The sequence below is a fragment of the Tribolium madens genome, unplaced genomic scaffold (assembly GCF_015345945.1).
Source record: "Tribolium madens isolate multiple individuals breed KSU strain unplaced genomic scaffold, Tmad_KSU_1.1 Scaffold_19;HRSCAF=116;Tcas5.2_LG9, whole genome shotgun sequence".
Classification (NCBI taxonomy): domain Eukaryota; kingdom Metazoa; phylum Arthropoda; class Insecta; order Coleoptera; family Tenebrionidae; genus Tribolium; species Tribolium madens.
The window spans coordinates 11,273,912-11,295,437 of record NW_025400983.1 but is presented as its reverse complement, the minus strand read 5'-3'; the positions used below and the strand labels follow the sequence as shown (position 1 = coordinate 11,295,437).

Genomic DNA, 21,526 nt, shown 5'->3' with positions numbered 1-21,526 from the left:
TAAAAAAATCAAACTTTAATTTATTCTTTGTTTACCTATTTGAATAAAAAGAAAATAAAACTTAAAATTATTATACCACTGATGAGTGAAACTTTTCATTTAAAACGAAAAAAGAAGAAGAAATGAAAATTATAACAAAATTACAGAAAAAGAGCAAAGAAAAAAACACACAAATCAACATTTTAGGATCCCTTGTTATTCGTTCTACTTTTCATAAAGTTAATTATCTTGAAAGCAAGATCAAGTGTATTTCTTGATTTTTGCGATCAGTTTTATTCAACTGATGCGATAAAATCAGCTGACGAAACTAATTCCCAAAGTGAGGGGCGGTAGCCCTAATTTATCACCCTGAACTCATTAAAGACCCAAATTCGGCATTGCTGCTAATCATCGACTACGCTTCCCAAACAGCTTTTCACCATTTTTGCCTCAATCAAATTTATTTTYCTTCAACTCTTTTACATTTAAAATCGCMCATTTCTGCRGCATAAAAATGTGTAATTAAATACCATACGCCTGATCGAACATTGAAATTTTTCTCAGGCGTAATAAATTCGTCGACAATTCAATTGACATTTTCTCAACAAAAACAAGTTGTTTGCTCTGCTTCTTTTTATGTTATTGGAATCTGGACCGTTTTGTACTTGTGTGCATATGGCGCCTTGCATTCAAGGTACTCAGTAATTTTGTCGTCTAATTAATTGAATAATTGTCCAATTAATTACGGATTTTTCAAACGCTTACAAGTAAATTGGCGCAATGTAATGAGTATGAAACACTTCGACGCATTTTTGCTTTGTAAAATGAGAACAAAAMTGCTCTCAAAATCTTCACTTCTTTGATGGAAAATATCCATAACTCCTAAAGTTTGAGTTTCATTTTAATAATTCATGTAATCGATTTGTTCCAGAGGAACTCTCGACCTTCCTCCCAACCAAAACACGTGATAAATAATTTATAAATAAACGAAACGGCTTGGATTTATCTCCGTTGCATAATCTCACAATTATTTATTATAAATTACGAGTGACACAAAGTTTAAGCGTCAAGTCGAGTGAAAGTAAGCCTACACAAAGCAGTGATTTAAATACCGACTGAAACTTTGATTTAACATAATTGTTAACATCTCGGTGCACAATTAGATTTGGAACAGAATTTCATGCGCTTGTATTAAATTTCCGACAGTAGAAGTCAATTGCGTATGTGACTGAATTTCATAGATTTTGCAATGATAAGAAAAGTTATTCAGTTTCAGAGGCTGAAAACTCGACGTGATGGATACAGTCAACTGGTAAAACTGACGTTATCGTTTATCATTTCAATTGGCTGGAATATAACAAATGACAGCTAACTACTTTCCGTTGAGATTGTTTCAAAATGTTTGTAATTGATTGTAATAATTTATATCGATGTTTCGATTGGAAACTAAACACTTTTCTATATAAATTAAACTTGCAAATTAATAAATCTAACAATTTTCACTTTTATAGTCCATAAAAAACAACATAATGGCAATTTTATAATTAGCCATAAAATAAAAGCGGTATTTATTTTTTGATACAAGATATTTATGTATCATGTCATACATTTTTTAGCACTTTATGTGCGTGGGAAGCAAATTTTGGCAAATATTTAAAAGCAAGTCAATAAAAAATTGATTTGGGTTTCATTAAATAAACAAAAATTTGAAGAATTAATCTAAAATTATAACATTTATCTACGCTGACGGAATTTCTACATCGTTCCTAATGCACATATCGTGTTTCAGAAATAATAACACAATTATTGCTTTTACACCTTGACTGAAAGCTTTGTTTTCGTTTATTTCTTGTTGGGTTTAGTCACTGCTTAATTAAAAGACAAACACAGGTGATGTATCTTTTCCGAAACGCTCACACCTGGCATCAAAGGCTTTTCTATGGCTCAACAAAGCTTCTAAAATAGTTAAGTAGTAATAAAAGAAATTTTATGTATATCATTTGAACCTTTAAAATTTCTACCAATGTCAGGGAATAAAAATTTTCTTTTTATTTACAGACAAAATTAAAATTTTGTTCAACTGCAGACAAAAATGTAAAATTCTGTTGGCATCCGTGGCAGCTTGTGTTTGTCACCAATAAAAACTACTTGCATTTTTGTCTCAGCAAAAGCTCATTAATCTTACAAAAATACTCCCTTCAAGGTGGGATTTTCACTTGGATTTGATTCTTTTTTATACTGAACTAAGTTAGTGTCCAATAAAGCTCCGTTCGCTTCCAACTTGCCACAATAGCACCACATTAATTCTGCTAGAGCTCATTTCAGCCATATATTCAAAAGAATTTATGATTAGACTAGTTGTGAAACAAAATATATTTGACACGAATGTCACAGCTGCACTTCTTCACACATAATTTATTTGAGCGTAATTAGATTTTCCTTTTTCATAAGAAATAAAACATCCTGTCCTGTCAAGAAACGTTAAACTTAACTTCTAATTATTAATATTTCTCTTTGTAGCCAGTTTTTCTAGACCCACAAATGGTAAAAACAGTTGTTTTCCAACTCAGTCATTAGTTCTGGAACTTGTGCATGAAACTCGTTTTATTACTGCAAAAACCGATGATCTGCTAATCTCATTCAATAACTCTTGTTGATTACTTGTGGAAAATAATTGATCGCGTTATTTTGCTTTGAAACGCGCAAAAATATGGATTAGCCTTATTCAAGTAGCTTATTATGCGTAATTCAGGAAGATATTAATCACAATCCGGATAAACGGCCGTTATACAAGGACCCTCCCTCGCTAAATTTCTTCGTCCTTTCATTAGCCCTCGGCGCTTGAAAAGCATAATTCCATAATCTACTACATCTGCATACATAACCCAAGCTAAAAATTTTGTTCGGGCATTTTTTTATTTTAAAAACGCGGTTACCACATTTCTACCTACTGTTACCACCGAAGTTTGATTAACAAACAATAAGATAAAACAATTAAAAAGAAAATACAAATTTAGAATTTTGACTCTGAATAGTTGAACAAAAACACGAATCGTGTTTTTGTTCATCGTTTCCATACCAAGAAGATCCAAGAAGAAGAACTCTGAATAGTGTTCACTTTTTCAGCAAAAATTAATTTGAATAAAATTGTGTAGAAAAAAAATAAAGAAAATAACCTTAGTTCCTTACAAAAAGACATTYAAGCCCCCTTGCTTTYAATTACATTTTTTCCATATAAAAAGTAACATCTCATTTCCATACTACTTTCTTCATAAGAAGGAAATAAGAAACAAGATTAAGGAATCAATGTTCTCAAGTAGGTACATTTCATGCTTACAACAAGACCTTATTGTTAAAYTCAAGTCCTTGTTTAAATTTACTTGCAGTAAAAATTTCTTCAGAAGACGCAGATAAAATAGTTTCGAGTTTCTTTAAGATTTTAGAAAACTTTTATAAAAAAAATTAGCTTCTTCTTTTTTACCATATTCATCAAAAAATTTAATTACAAGTTAGAAAATCTAAGTGAAAAATTTTTTAACAATCATAATCTTCAAAAATTTTCAACATAACAAAGTTATAAAATATTTTCTACAGAAGACAAAAACCAGAAATTTTAGAGGTCTCAAAAAAACGTTTTCTCGATTTTTTTGGGCCACGCCCCCTTAAAATGGTCCAACATCACTAGCCTTATATTATATCTGACATCTACCAGTCATGAAAAAGAAGTATTGTGTGTAAGTAGCATAGTCCTAGCTAGTGGATGCTAAATTTCCAGTGCGACTTACTACGTTCTATTTTTTTGAAATCTCCAGAACAGAAAATAAAATAAAACTTAAAGAATTAACAATCTAAACCGCAAAATATTTGTTATAATCACTATTCTGTAACGCGTCAAGGAGGACAATGTAACGCGTGCAAAGGATTTAGTATGTAATTTTATAAATAAGAAAAATGATTATTAATAAAATTATTATTCGGTTGTCACTAATTTTTTTCTAAATCGGCGAACCCTAGTCCGAGCATAAATAACGTTAAAATATTTATCTCTTTAATTTTGACAAAAATAATAAAAAAATCCAAAAGAAGCAATACTCGGATTCTTACTTAGTATACTCGAACAAGACTTTAAAAATATTGTTATTTGATATTTTAAAAAATAAAAACTTGCTTACTCCATTACTGAAAATATCTTTTTAAAAATTTTGTTTTTCGACTATCTACTAAAGTCTGTTTTTTTTTTAAATGGAAATGCCAAACAGTCTTAACGTTGGCATCACTTGTAAATTCATTCATGGTAATTTTAATAAAGGAAGTTGGCAGTTCCGGTTTTTTGAATTAATTTCAAAACAATGTCATTAAACGTCAACACAAAAAATCGCCTAAGAAAATTTAGAGACGAAACACCAAAAAAGGAACAAATTCGGTACTGCTAACAGTTTTTCGAAATTTGGAAACGAATAGTTCGCAAGCAGGAAGTTAGAAAAAGGGCCCGTTAAAATGTAGACGCAGTTTGTAATGCAGGCTTGCTAAACATTTTTAATTTTTAGCAAAAAATTGACAAGAATACAAAATAAACATGAATGAGAAAGAACCTCGGAAAGAACGCAATTAAATTAATGTCTTGTGCATCGTTTTTGAGGAACGAGTTGAAAAAGTAACAATTTTGAAACTAAAGCTGAAGAAGGATTTATAAAATGCATCAACTTTGAGCTCATTTCAATAAATTACACAAAATTTATTGCCAATCATCATAATACCCACTTGTATCTTTTGCTAAATAACTTTTTTCTGTATATACATCCTTTTTCTTCAAAGTTTTTGTAGCAAGAATCTCATTTTTGTCCACAACATTGTACTTACTTGCGGTGTGTTTCTGTCAAAATTATTAGCACTGAATTCTGTCTTTAGACTTTAGGTAATGATGTCTGTCCTCAGGTATTCAATTATAGCGCTTTCAAAGAGCAAACAGGCACACAAGATTCATAAAAGTCAAAATTTTGACAACATCTCAATTTGAACACATAACCATAATTTTTTAACAAAATTTATAGGGACAAAAACAAAGAGCAAACAAAATATGTGGCTATGGAGACAAGCTGCTACCAATTTTTTCACCAAAATTTTGACTTGGTAATTTCCATTAAAAAAAAAACAAACTTTACATCTATTTTATTAAGGTTATAGAACTGTAAAGAGGCCTAGATCAGTCACACTGAAAAAAGTATTTTTTCTTTTCAAAATATAAATAAAAAAATGAATTAAGCAAGAGTAAAAAAGTGTGAAAATCTCAACATAACTGTAAAAGAAAAAATATCAAGAAACATTCTTCCTAACTTCATAACCCCTTTTGCGCGATTAACCACCGTTTTCCTTATCACCTATCACCCCGAAATCCCTACCTGCTGCCACATAAGCTCTTGAAAATCCTTGGCAAAAAGCGTGGCGACCGTGATATGCGCACAACACAACATCAACCCAAAAATCACCGCAATCCAACTCTTGAGCGGCATCATCGCATACGCCAAGAACACCACGAAAACCACTTGCCACGTTCCTTCCGCCGCCACTTTCGCCGTCGAGCTTTCCGGATAGAGAGGCAACGCCAACGCGCAGAAAATCGCCAAGAAAAACAACACGACGTAGCAGACCCAAAGCAGATATGCATCTTGCATAAAGCGGGTGTGGAGGAAGCCCAAGAGCAACGCGAAGAGAATGCAATGGGCGGCATGGTACACGTTCTGGGCAGTGGGCCCTTGCGAGTAGATCAAACCCAGATTGGCCAAGAGGGCCGTTAGCACGACGAAGATGGCGACAACTGCGGCTACACTAGAATGTTGGAGTTTGCAGATGTAGCGCTGGTAYAGTTGCTCGAGTTCGTCGTTTTCGAAACGGTGAGGGTTGAGCATCCGCGTGAGGATGCGAGGAGATGTCATCGCTTTCACGCTGTGGTCCATGGCTGGGGTGGTCTCCTCAAGGCTTAAAGCGCTGTTTGCGTCGACGAGCCATGCCTGCAACGAAAAACCTTRTTTTATTTCTCAATATTCCAAAAACTATAAACAATAAGAGTCCATAGTTGATTATAAAAAAAGAATCAACTGCTAATATAGTGACAAATGTAGAGACAAAAGATATAAATAAGACTAAGTCTGAAATTTAATTTATCGCATAGTTCTAGAAGCAGCTCCAACTTGAGCCACTTTCCCCTATTTACGAAATGAGCCCCACATCAACCAACTAATCTTCTATCGATTGCAATATTAACCACCACTACATGCAATAAATAAACCAGTGGTGTGGTGATTGTAGTATCGGCGTCAAAAAATGGAAATACCAACATAAATCAAGTATACATTTTTTTAAAGTTTTAACTCCTGTAATTGATTCTTTCCTGTCATGATAAGTTAGAGAAACATCACCAAGTCAGTAAATTCTGAAAAATGTAAATTTGAAGACAAGATTGGTATAATTTATTTTCAATTTTAAATTAGGCGCAATGTGTGTGAGGTAGCTTCAGAAAATCTTGCAGATTTGTTTAGTTACTAAGATAAAACAGTTGGTTTCTTCTTATTAAATGAATAATATATGTAGCATTGCACACCTCCGAAATAGAAAAATTGGTGTTTCAATTTTTTTGACGCCGATCGTACCACATATAAAAACATATTTGTTAAGACGTTTAATATTAATTAATTCATCTTAATGTTGATTAAATAAATGGTTAATTCAGTTGAATTGCTTCCACGGCTAAAGAAATTCTTATTTCTTATTTCCAAAAGCTTTAAAAAGCCTTTTTGCTTAATGGCTTCTATCAATACTGCGTTATACAAAATGTAAACTGAGTTTTATACAGGCTGTTCCGGCTAAACCCCGTATTAGTAGGAGTTCAAACAGTGATATTTATCCAAAATTTTGATTATAGCCTCAATCGTTTAGATCCTGTTGAATGAAAATATTTTCAAGATGGCAGCACTTCCGGTTACACCCTAAATGTATCAACTTCGTTATTTTAAATAGAAGGATATGTTTTTTATTGCGTTTTTGGATTACTCAAGTGATTTTGTGAGAGTTTTTATCAGACCTTCCTACACTTAAATTTAACCGTTTTTAAAATATTTAGACTATTAGATTTTTTTCTTAATTTGCAACGTTCTATCCAAAAATTGATAACTCTACCATTTTTAATTATTTTAAAATCGTATTTGGTCATATGAAAAAGAAAGGTACGATCTTTTCTTTATTAATTATTGTAAAAATAATTAACAAACCTCCAAAAGTTAAGGTTACGTATAGGAAACTTAGGTTTAGGAAACTTTAAATACCCGTAACTAAATTTTCTCAAATAGAAGACCAGAAGACCCGAATTTCTTCTTCACTAAATGAAAGAGAATTTAATMCTGCACCGATCTGTATCAACATTCCCTTTACCTAAATTTAATGATTTCCAAGTTATTTTAACTTTTTTTACTGTGGAAGGAARTCATGGTAGTTTTCGCAGTTTGCCATGAAAATATTTCTCACTGAAAAAACGCTAAGTTTTTTTCACAATTGTGTTCATTCCTTCCTAAATACAAATTAAATTTATTTAATCTAAATTTAAATAACTTTGATATTCCATTTTTTTCTTATTTCTATGAGAACCTATGCTAAAGCAGCTATGGCTAATAAATTTCTCACAATATCAAAAGAAGTTACTCTAATTTGAAAACTATCAAACATAAGTATAGGGAATGTTAAAACAGATCAAAGCAGAACTACTAAATTCTTCGACATTTAGTGAAGAAAAAATTGGGTTGTTTCATTTAGAAAAATTGAGTTAAGCGTATTTGAAGTTTCCTAAACGTAACCTTACATTTTGGCGGTTTGTTAATTATTTTTCCAATTATGAATACCAAAAGAAAGATCTAACATTTCTTTCTCGTATACCTAAATACGGTTTCAACATAATTAAAAGTAGTAGAGTTATCGATTTTTGAATAAGATCTAAATCCAAAATAATTTAAAAAGGTCTAAATATTTCGAAAACGGTTAAATTTAGGTATGGAGAAGGCTAATCAAAACTCTTTTAAAACCACGTGAGTAATCCAAAAACGCAATAAAAAACATAACTTTCTATTTAAAATAACGAAGTAGATATCCACTTCCGGTGTAACAGGAAGTGTCGCTATCTTGAAAATATTGTCATTAAGCAGAACCTAACCGATTATGACTATAAACAAAATTTTAGATAAATATCATTGTTAAAACTCGCAATACTTCTAATGGGGTTTAGCCCGAACAGCCTGTATAAGTTTTTAAAAAAACACTGTATTTTATAGTTTAGTTGTATAGGTACTCCTATATTAACAGTTTTTATTTAGTGTTACATTAATTAGAAAAAGTTASTTTTAAGATAAAATGATACAAAAACCAAACGAATAATAATCATATATTAATTACGAGAGAAATAATTTAAAAGGCTTTGATTGTGTCTTCTTGTAGTGAAAATATAGATTTCCTTCTTGAGAAGATATACGAAAAAGAAGAAAAACAAGAAAATATTAAACGCATGGAAGAAGGCCTGCGTTTTTCTTAGTAAGATATCAGATAATTTTTACACTACGAGTATTTTTATTAAAAATTTAGTATCTTCTTGTTTTAAAACATTCTTCAAAAAATCAAAATTTTATTGTACATTATTTGCTACAAAACAACAAAAAGGTTAAAAATAGTAATATTCTTATTAATTAAACAAAAAAAATATTCATATTCAAAACTTCAGAAAACCTTGTTCGTTGATGTTTCAAAAAATAAAAATTTGAATAACTCTTATTCTGAAGATATATTTTCTTCAGAAAATCCCAGAAATACACTAGCACACGACAATACAAAAAGTAGTATAACAATCTTAACATCGTTAAATTTTTGAAGACGATTTATATAAATCATGTTAAGCTATGTACTCGTAATTTTTAWAGATATACTTTTTCATAAACGATTAGTGCAATATGAGTAGTGTAAATTATTGATTAAGACAATGTAGTAACTACATAGCAAATTGACCTTTCGCGGTTCCGTATAAAATAGAGATAGATTATCTCAAATGATTATTTTTTGTAATCAACTGTCTAGTTTTATCAAAAATCTCCTTAAGTCTAGAATGTCAAGTTTTTATTTCTCAATAAATGAAGTAGTTTTTTAAATAATAATAAGTGAGAAAGAAAAACTTTGTGTCTTTAAACAGATACGTTTAAAGACCGAATGTAGCCCCATTCTATGTTACGCCATTGAAATAGTAATCCTCTCACGAAACGGTCCAAAAATACCCACCCGTCTCGACCAAAGCACAACAAGCAAATCGCTCTAGAACCAATTGCTGGAAATCGATAAGTGCCATTCAAAAAGAAATTTTCTTTCAAATCACGAACCCCAAAGAAAGCGAACTTCCTCCAGCTATTAAATTTCTCCCGACGTTGCTGATACGAAAATTACAAGAAGATAACACGAAACTCGGCGATGACATTCAAACTGTATMTCTAAATTGCCTCGTTTCAGTTGCATCTAAGACGTGCATGAGAAAAGCGTGCTTACTTTATCCGACCAAGGATCGATAGTCCTTTCGAGATGCGAACTGACTCTTTCCCCTAGTCGAGGAGACATTGACATTGCAGTAAAATCCTCGATGTTTGCTGTTTCAAATGAAAAAAACAAACTAGAGGAATATTTGAGATGGATAATCCGGTCACGTCCTTGCGTCTTGATAAATATCCGCGTTAAGGACGATGGCACTGGAGGGTTATTATGTGCAGGCATAAAGGAAAACAATCGGGGAAATATGGACGTTGTTAAAGGACGACACATGTGCGAAATATTGCACACAGAAGCGGGGTTATAAAACATTGAGAAATTCACTTTCTCACAATTTTAACTACTATACAACTAGGACTTGAACAAAATACAACTCGAACAGCGAGCAGATTAACAAACTTACAGAAATAAAATAACTTTACCTTAGAGAAATAACTAGGAAACTTTAACTGTAATACTCGATCTGCATTACAATGGATTAGTYTATCTCGAACCGGAAAACCAATTTATTTCAATTTCTTAAAATACTATAACATATGCCTTATCAAAGTAAAGTCTATTTAATTTTCTTCAAAATTCAATGGTCTTTTCAGGTTTATTATTAACATTATTATTAACCGTCATTTACCGATCTAAAAAAATTATAAATGTTAAAAAAAAAAAATGTTATTTTTTCATAAGCTTCATCAAGAGTTGAAACAATAAAATAAAAGTTCTTGTTTATTAAATTCTTAAGTAGTTAATTAAAACATAAAATCAATACAGAATTCGCAATATAAATAAAATATTGTAACAGTTTTATTTCCGAAATAGTCGCATTTTTGTTTAGAAGTTTTTAATAAATATTTTCATCATAAATTGTTTGGTTTCCTACTTAGGATTTATAGGCTTGGTGACGGGATATGCATACCTTAATAGAATACTAGTATATTTAAAAAAAATACATTTCTTACGAGGTCATAAATAGATTTTTACAATAAAAAACAATATTGTCTTTTTACATTTAACTTTGCTTCTCATTTATTATTGTTTTTCGACAACAAAGAATTACTCTTATACTACTGTCTTTGTGAATTAAATTTACATAACTTCTCTCAGCTATTTTATTGCTTTCTATTTCAATTTTATAGATTTTAATTCCAGATTTTTTTGAGAATAATCAAAAGTTAGTAGATTCAATCACATAACTATCTAGTTTTATTAAGAGAACATTTTTTCACACTTGTGGTTGGCATAGAAAAAGAAAATTCCACCTTACCAGCTAATAAAAATGCGCAAGCAGTTCTAGCCAGTTCTAAAACAAAGTCATAAAATCGCTGTTAGTATATGTATTTCCAACGACATAAACCGTGCAGAAATATAAATCATTACATTCCGAACTCTATCTCCTAGACACACCAATAAACTTGGTTTAATTACGCCGCTCAAACTTAACACTTACTTATCAGAACAATAACTCGAACATAAAAATGTGTCAGTTTAACAAGCAGTTTTTAAATCGGAAAGACACCTGGAGGCACTAAATRTCAGCTCCCATAAAACTCCCCGACAAATTTTATAGTCAAACCCCAGAAATTCATTAGATGCAATTCCTCAGATTTCAAGACTCCGACTTTTGAGATCAAAGTTGTGCTATTAAGGTCCTTTGTTCAGAATTTGAAAAGAACAAAATTACAACTCTTGCCAAATTGGGTTTTCAAAGCGACGTTTCGGGTTACACAGATTTTTGTGCGATTTATCGATTCCAAATTGCGGTAATAAACATGATCTTGGAGCAAATGGTGCGAATACGATTCCGTTATTTTAAACACATGTTACGATTGCATCACGAGTTTAGTACTAATTGCAATTTGTTGTCCGTCGTAAATAAGAGATAAAGACAAGGCTAAAGGAAGAGATCGGAAAGAAAACACTCGAGACTGGAACAACAAGGCTTTATTCGAAATGTACAACCGGAATTTTCCGGACTTTTACATTTGCAAGCGTTCAGCTATAAAAGGCTCRAATGAATGAAACATCAAATCAATGAAAATATTATGAAGCTTTGGAAACGGCTTTAAGTCTATTGTTGTTATAAAACTCCGAGATCGTTCACCTCAAACACTTCCACCTTCATCATCTCTCTTTGAGAAATTCTCTCCATTCGGTGCAGTTTAGAAGATTTCAGTTGCTTCAATTAGGGGTTTACGAGTTTCAGTAGTATCGCAAAAATGCAGCCCGAGCTTTCAAAACCAGGATTCAAGGATAAAAATATTCTCACGATATTTTAGGCATGTTCACAACATTTCGTTTGGGGGAAAKCGAACCGAACGAGAATGAATAAATCTGGCTTAGTTAGATTTATATCGAAATGTGTGTTTTTCGGGTGTTCAATCAACAAGTTGCATTTGCTATGTCAACTTACCTTAAAAATGATAAATAATGCGGCCTTAAATTCGTGGTTACATTATTCATGACTTTCACACCTGGTGTAGTGTAAAAAGAACTGAGGATAGGTGTAATAGAATTTCATGATGTTAGAAATGAATTGAGTTTTCTTGTTCGAAGCTGGGATCGATAAATGTCCCCATGTGTGGAGTAATTATTTTGGTGACTTGATTAGCTGAAATTGGCAACATAAATAAAAAGCGCTTTGATTTTGCAGAGTTAGTTATATTCCGATACAGGTAAAAAAGTTTTTAATTAATAAAATAATGAAAAACATGAGGTTTTGTTTTATACCTGAATAACAGTAAAGCTGTGCAATTTTTATTCAGTTATTCCAAACTAAAATCTACTTATTAGTATTTTTTTAACTAAAAAGTGTTTATTGATCGATGAAACAAAAAAGTAAATAAAATATGTTATCGTCTGTAGTATGCACAAACTTGCAGTTGCATGCTAAAGTAAAGTTTTCCTTATTTATAATAATTTGTAACACTAATTGCGATCGACTAAAACTGCTAAGTTTAGCTCTAATTATTTTCCCCAAAGCTCAATTTTCACAGTTTATTCAGGGTGTTTCAGAACTCACGCCCCGGAGAAAAATTCCAAGTAAGATAAGTTACCAGGAATATGAAAATAATGTTTAAAAATTTTTGCCATTTTTTTTGATGTTTTACAATTTTATGTCTATTTAATGTTACTGATGACCTTGTGTACGTTTTTTTACAATTATTTAGTAAAGGTACAAAAATTCTACCAATAAAAGCCACAAACATAGTTACAATTTGCCTGTAGCAAAAAAACTTAGAAAAATATTTTTGCAACAGAAATATGAAGAATCAAAGTGTAAAACTTAAACTCTCATAACTTCAAAATTTTTATAGATAGAATTTTTAACATTTATTCCATGTTATTAGTATCTTATACCTTATACCTTACCCTAGCTTTCTCGGGCTCGATTTGTATAATATCTCTCGGGCTTGTATAAGATCTCACAATGTAATTTATGCGACTTAAGAAGACTATCCGAAATTCTCTTGTAACTACTTCCTGATTTAGAAATAAAGATGTTTAAGCTATTTGCTCTTTATTAAACATTAAAAAGGTGTAAAATTGTGTTTTAGTAAAATATAATCCTAATTTTTATATCATATGTATGTATTCCACCGAAAAAATATACAAAAAGTGTAAGGAACGAAGATTTAAAGATCAAATTCAAAGCAACTTAAACAATTTACTACAAACACAAAACGAAGGTAAGGTCTAACAATGTAAAACATTTTGATTTGAAGAAGACTAATTAGCCAAAATAATTTAAAACAGACAAAAATATTCAATATTCGTCTATTTTGGTCGTTCCACCTAAAATTTTTACTTTAAAACTAATTATTTATTGTTTGACAAAATAGATCAACATTTTTGTATCTCGAATGAATTAAATCATGTCGTATAGTCAAACACATTGTTTTTAATTTGGTTGATTTTCTACACGCTCCAATAAGAGAAAAGTTATACTAGTGAATAAAGTTAAAAAATCACTGCTTTAACGTCGTATTTGAAGTATTAAAAATCCAAATACCCAACTTGTTTTAGCAATATTTTGAATAATTTATATCCACGTTTCCATCAGCTTTCGTTGTAAATATAAAACTGTTACCTTTACATTCATTTAAACACACTCAAAACAATGAATTAACAAAATTTATAATATTTTATGAACCTGGAGCAGAAATCGAGTGTTTTTCAAATGAAAAATTGCCAGAATCATGTGGTAGGTACACCAATAATAATGATAAATATATTTAAAAAAACAAATTACAGTTCTTATTGCTAAACGGTTTTAAAACCAGGCTATAACCAGATAGATATGTAAATAAGTGTAATTTTCTTGTCATTACGTTACGCCATCGGCGGCCGCCGCCCACTCGGCCATCTCCTTATCAGTCCCATCTCGCCAATATCTCAAGGTCTTCTTCTCTAAAAAATATTTGTGCCGCCTCAAATGAGATGTGGGGCATCACCACATCCACTGCTTGTGACATATTTTTAGAGGAAGGTGTTTAATTCGGTTCAATGAGTTGCAAGGTGATTGGACATCCTCAGATTGTTTGACTGACGGACTAGAAAATTTCATCGGAAGGACTCCGACCGGTTTTAAAAGCCTTTGTGACATCTACTSTGATTATATCGATAAATCCTGGCAGAAAACACGAGCCACAATGTTGTACCACATGACGAGCCAGAACTTATTGAGATAGGTCGCTGCAATACAATAATGCATCATGGCCGTGTCGTGCATGTCACTCGACCAAGAATTGCCTTATCTCTGTAATGATTTATTATGGTGTTTCTGTGGCATTAATTAAACACGATTTACCTGACGCATTAAATGCACGAGAAAGTGACGCAAAATAGGATGGGAGTTGGAAGTTGCGGCACGGGACTCCGGAGAGTTCTTTCACCAATCACGAAGACACCGGAATTTAAACGAGAGTTTATGGCCGCTCTATGAAACCACATCAAAATGCCAAACACACACTTTTAAAACCAAAAACAGTTTCTTACTACTTATAATTTTATAGCTAACAGAAATAATTAAAATAAAATATTAATATAAATAAAAATAAGTTAAATAAGTTAATGCTTTTTAAAAACTATTCTAAACTTTTTTACGCATTTGATAATTAAATACAATAATTTCAGCAAGAATACAACATACATAATACATAAAGCAAGAGAAAAAATATGTATATTTTAGACACATAACCTATTTAGTATTTGAAAAATACGACAACTGTAAAAATTCGGAAAAATATAAATACCTGAATTAATAGACGTATGATAATAGTTATTTATTATACAAGACGATAAAGAAAGTGTTTATCTACGAGTGAAAAGGTTAAGTTTACGAGTGACGAAGTCACGACGAGTGAAAAGGTTAAGTTTACGAGTGACGAAGTCACGACTTTTTTCACAAGTAGATAACCAATCTTTATCGTCGTGTATAATATTTATTTCGTTTTATTTTGTACTCGTATTCACCTACCAGAATTTCTTGAATATAAACAGTAGATAAAAATTACTTTATTTCACTAGACGATAAAAGACTACTTTATTGACTGAAATTAGTTGATAGAAGCACTCTTTAACATTGAGTACAAAATAAATAAATAAAATAAATAAATCTTTACAATTTACACAAATTACCAAATTTTGAAAGTTTAAAAAATTAATAAATTAGGACGGAAAAGGAAACTGAGTTTCTTTCAATTTGAAATTACATATGCAACATAATCACTGAGAATTAACACTTTAAAGAAAGTYGTTAACTTCGTACTARAGTTATGTGATCTATCGATCAAAAATAGTGTTACCAAAAACTCCCGAAATAGAGAATAAAATCTGCAGCGTGTCCCAAAATTCTTACTATTTTATAAAGCACAGGAAGCATGAGAAAAATGTTGAAAATTCCCTCTATAATAATTTTAAAATTATGAGAGTTTAAAATGATTTCATCTTCATTTATTGTATGCTCTTAACAAAATAAACAAAAAACTGTTTTCTGAAAAGCAATTATTATCCTTAAAACGTAATTTGTGGTAAATGTTTTTGTGCCATATAACTATAACCTTAAGAAAAAGAAAAAAAAAAGCCGAACAAACATTTAAAACAACAATTAAAAAGAAATATGTGTTTATTACTTTTGTGTCTTTTATTGTTTGTCAATCTTATGTAGTCATTTAAATTGTTTTTGAACTTTCACATTAAAAAGTCATTCAAAATTATAGTTATTTATTCGACGAATTTGAGTGTAAATCGGACGCTTTATTTCTCGAGTTGAATACAACATTTTATTCTTCGAATTAGACTCAAAAAGGCTTAAAATTGCTTTAAATCTGTTAAAAATAATTTGACGTTTCGTATGCTAAACAGTGCTTCTTTACACAGGAGAAAAACCGTAAATTTTGATAGTGTCGGAAAAAGGTCCATATAAGGTAAGATACCAGGAACATGGAAAAAATGTTAAATTTTTTTCATCTATAAAAATTTCGAAGTTATGAGAGTTTATATTTTGCACTTTGCCTCTATTTATTTTTGTTGGAAAAATAAGTTTCCAAGTTTTTTGTAAATGTAAAATTTATCGTATTAAAAATATTTTAATACTAAAGGATTTTTTACTAATATACAGGTGGGCCAGAATTCGCGCCCCAGAGAAAAATGCCATATAACGTAAGATACCAGGAACATTGAAAAAATGTAAAAAAACATATCTATAAAAATTTCGAAGTTATGAGGGTTTAAATTTTGCACTGTGACTTTTATTTAGGTATTTCTGTTGGAGAAATAATTTTCCAATTTTTTTTGATACAGGCTATTAGAAAAGGAAACCAGGAAGCTGTAACCTAAATTGTAACTCTGTTCAATGTTATTTGTGGTTTTTATTGACAAATTTTTTTGTACCTTTACTAAATAATTGTAAAAAAAACATATACAAGATCATCAGTATCATTAAATAGACATAAAAAATGTCAAACGTCAAAAAATAAATGTCAAAATTTTTTGACAGATAGAATTCTAAAACATTTTTTCCATATTCCTGCTATCTTATCTTACTTGAAATTTTTACTTGGGGCGCGGGTTCTGGCGCACCTGTATATAACTTCACATATATTTTTTTTCATTTAATTTCTACAAATTCAACTGGACTAATAACAAAAATTGAGAAATATAAAAAATCCTTATTTGATTCAGCTATTATTATTTTTATATTTTTATGTTAACTGGTTTCGAAACTTTTCATGGTCATCTACAGAGCAATTCCTAAATCACAGAATATGTAGACATCTGTAAAAATGTCTATTAAGCGGTAACAATCCATTCTTGCTAAAATTCCGATAGCTCTATTGAAGCATCTATTGAAGAAGCATCAGCCGTGAAATCACAAATAAACGCAATGCAGCGTGACACACGTGTTTCCATTAATTGCCAATAAATTAAATGTGAAAAAAGACAAACGTTATTTGCAACAAAGTATATTAATGTTATTTTTAACGCAAAACTCTTCCACTCCATAAAAAGCATATTACAAAAGTTATAGCTTAGTGGAATGGAACGAACTTTGGCTCAAGTAGAATCACGTTCATTGTTTCTGAGTTGGGAAATGTAAAATGTTACGTAAAATTAAATTAATCTTAAAACGTTTCATTCCAACCAGTTTTATGTACCGTTTATAAGAAAATAAAAATATTTACATATAAAATTTTGTCGGTCCATATAAAACCGAAGCTGAGACTTAATTCATATTAAAAATTGCCATAAACCTTATTATTTTTGATTTATGACTATCAAGGTTTATATTTGAGATATCAGTTTCACTTGAAGGTAATTATTTTAAGATAGGATTAGCATTTAAATAAGCATTTGCATAACTTATTAATTTATTGACAAGAGAAGCGCAATTTTAGCCCTAAATTTATGTGTCGTTAAATCATTATTACTATTTATGTCGGTATTAACTTTATAATATTTCATAAAATACAATTCGGGACAACATTCATAAATAATTTAATATACCATAAATCTGATAGTATTATCAGACCTATCATTCAGAATTTTCAATTAACTTCAAATTAAATAATTACTTGTGCCAGATTTAGAATCCTGGCGCCTCGTCTCAACAGCTCTTATCCAGAATCGATAAATCAAACAACTGTAGCAATTTACAAATTAATTGTGCATCACGATAGGTTTGAATGAAATCCGCACCTATGACGTGCTAACCCCAATCGATTACCTCCTTGACCCTGTAAATGCCTCAAATTTTTCAAACTGTAATATCGACGAATACTGAATTCCTGCAATTAAATTTTTAATGCATCACAAGGATGCAGATGAATTTCTTTTTAATTAAATTATCTTCGCCATTTAAACCGATTAAAGCAAACTCGGCCATACACGGCTCGACTCCATTAGCTCGTTAATCAAATTTCCTCATGTCCACCTTTCTCGAGGATGTACACAAAGAGTAATTGTACAATTTGTCACAATGTAACTGCTATTAATATGAACTTCCATTAATTTCTTCAGGCGCCGGTTGTATCGCTGACACTTCAAATGAAAGCTTTTAAGAGAAATATGTGCTAATTGCCAAACGTACAGCTGCTTTGAGATAAAAAATATTCAACCCATGCAGCACAAAATTTATTAGTCTATTTCTGTTCAAGTCAAGAACAAAGCTTGAAAAATTATTCATTCAAGAAGTTCATAAAGGCTGAACAAAAATCCGCTCGTTGTGGTATTGAATAGTATAAGTTAATATTATAAGTAATAATAACAAAAATGGCAACATTTCGTTACGTCAAGGGCTCAGGTTATCTGACCGAGAGGTACAGCCTAGAGGTTAGATGAAGCCAGAGGGTGTAGGTATATAGGATTACCAACGAAGTTTATATCACAAGCACATTTCATTTAAATAATTACATCTGTCTTTCTAATAAAAACATACATTTGAAGAATAAAGTTATAGGTGGCTGTGCATTTCAGAAAGCAGATTAACAAAAACCATATGTGTAAAATGATGTGCAAGGAAAAATAAAAATCTACCTGCTCCAGAATTTTTTACAAAAATCGCTTATATTCAAATTATGAATTTTATTCCAATTCAAAATCCCACTCTGTATAATTATTGTGAATAAACAAAATCAAAATTCTATTACCACAGAACTGTGAATTGGGCGCAAAATATAAAATATTCGTAATTCAAAATGTATCCTAATGTGTACTAAAATCCTTAAATATCAAAAAGATCTAAATCAACATTATCAACCCATGACCTACTTTCTGCATTGCAATTAAAATGTAACATCTCACACTAGAAAAACACAAGAATTTCGCTATTAACAAAATAATTTAAATTAAAAAATTAGAAAAGTGGAATTAAAAATATAAGCAAAAATTAAAGAAATTATAAAAAAAAATTAAACAAATAAAATCCACAAAGAAATATTTAGCTAATTGTGTAGAACATAATGATTCTAGACGTCAAAAATATATAATATTCTATCATATTTAAATCAAGTTGATATACATATAGCAATTACTTAAGTGTAACAAGTAAGATATTTATTTTTGTTTTATTGTTAACGTTTTAGAGCAGTGTCAATTTTTTTTATATAATTCCTCCTTATACAATGTGTTTTAAAATGATTTTCATCTAATCGCTTATAGAATTTCCATGCAAAATAAAAAATGCCGCTTTAAAAAATATTGAATTAACCTCAAATGTTAATTTATTTCAATTGACAGCCGTCACTATTGACAAAACTATCTGATTCAAAAAGAGTAGAGCGGCACAGAAAAACTTACATGTAAAAAAAATTATAGGCGACTAGATGCAAATTATTTTAAAACACGCTGTAGTTTTATTTGTATCTTAATCTTTTGAATTGAGTTTGTTTAATTTTACTTAATCCTATCACAATTTTGTCTCAAAAATATTTTTATTTCGCAAGTAAGCCATCCATGTGTTGCAATATGCCATAATTAACAGAATTACCTTAAAAAGGCGTAGTTTATTATAATCCCGTGACAATTTCGAATAAATATGATTTTGCAGCTTGAGGCGTGACTTATGGACAGCATGTATATTGCACAAGTGCTATAAACTAAAATTCTCATCGAAGCAAGCAAATATCCACGTCGAGTGCACTTTCATTCCAGGCAAATCCTGATTTATTTTTAATTGATTTAATAAACCGGAAGATATTTTTTCGTACGTGCTTGTCTTCTGATTGGAAAATAACAATGTTCCATGAAGTACCGGCTTGTTTGTTTATCCAAGCGGATATTATCAATATCAGTAGCCCCAAAACCAATAAACGTCTGTGATAATAGCATGTTAATCGAGCCTTAATGAAATCGCATTAAAATTTTATCGGAGCAACATTTCAATCGCAGCCGCTGTCAGAAGCAAGGAAATGGGAAAAAGAAGAGAAAAACAACTCAGGTATTTACCTAATCGGACTTACTTGTCATTCACAAGTAAGTCCGATTCGTTATGTTAATAACAGCTGGCATGCGGTGTTTACACAAGTGGAACAGCTGATTTGCGCTACAAGGAAAAAAACTTGCAATAAACTGCCAAGTTCAACCGCTTCATCAAGGAGCTAGACTTGACCCTAAGCTATTGATTTGGGGCGGAAAAGTCAATTTCGGTAATGATTTTTTATTTCATTTGGTTCGCGCCRTGAACGAAATTGCCAGTAATCCAGCCATCTTCACAAAAAAAAACTAATTCCACTATAAATAACGCCCGGAAAAGTCCGATAAATTCCCGTTAAATACACTGGAAGAATGCACGACTTGGGTAATGTGCACCTTCCTTGGCTAATAGGAAACCATCAATCTTGTTCGATAGAATTTGAGTGAATTAGGGATATTGAAAAGTGGTCTATCTGGAAGAAACATCAATTTCGTAATTGCAAAAATAAATATTTAACTGCTTTCATCTTGATTGGAGGAAAATATCATCATTAACGCGTTATGCAACAAACATAAAAARGGCCATCAAATATTTATAACACGTGTTCCTAGTAATATTTTTGTTGACATTCAAAATATTACTCCGAAATTCTAATTTTAATCCGGTGGGAGGCAACAGGATATACTTTCTTGCTTTGTCKCTTATTAGAAAMCCGAGTTACTTGATCTGATTGAATGATTCAATTCAACTTCCTTGAGCGTTTTTGGGATATTTACAAATGGAGATGTGTGGGTYCAAAATCATCAGACGTCAGWTTCATTCAAAAGTGCGTCAAACAATGAATCAATTGAGATAATTTATAGAAAAAATAAACTCAAGCAATGTTTATTGAGCTGTTTACAAACTACCTCAGTATTGTCGAAACCCACACAGTGGATTTAATGACACTTTTAACCATATWTGAATGTGTGAAGGAAACGTCTACTATTAATCTCGCGACCGCAGATTGAATTTCAAATTTGCATCACTTACCTTTTACGCAATGTAGAGACAAATGGGTGAGTTACTCTAAAATCGATTGGAACTTTTGTAATAAATACTRGATTTATGTGTACAAACTTTGAATCGAACTAAATTACCATGAAAGTATGACACGAATTTGATGGTCTATTCAAATCCATGAATAAAATATTTCTGTTGCAAACTCAAGTTTGTGATTAAACTAGAGCGTTTCAAATTAAYGAAAAATACCGAAATAAATATTTTTACAAGGAAGCCACATTTGAAAATTAATTTGTTATTGTTTTTTCTCAGCAATATTTTTTATTAATTTTCGAGTCTAACAACCTTGTGAAGATATCGTGTAACAAAAGTTTATAAAGTCTGAAAGTTTAATCTAAAAGGAAAATTGCATCTTCTAAGCAAATTTGAAGCAAACAGGAAAAAGATTTTATCTAGCAGTTTGTGTTCAGTGTACTTCGTTATTGACTTGTTTTATTGAAAATAATTTTACGATAATTGTGATCTAAAATACGCAGATCTAGTATGTATATATATATTTAAATCAATTTTATCCAA

At 30.8% G+C, this 21,526-nt stretch overlaps 1 protein-coding gene across 1 annotated transcript in view; it reads right to left on the bottom strand.

The window, feature by feature from the left end:
- The window catches only part of LOC123010857 (Ca(2+)/calmodulin-responsive adenylate cyclase), a 79,097-nt gene that overhangs the window by 42,783 nt on the left and 14,788 nt on the right, over window positions 1-21,526 (bottom strand). The window contains 1 exon segment of the mRNA XM_044408021.1: window positions 5,379-5,987. Coding sequence (XP_044263956.1) covers window positions 5,379-5,933 — 555 coding nt within the window. The 5' untranslated portion in view covers window positions 5,934-5,987.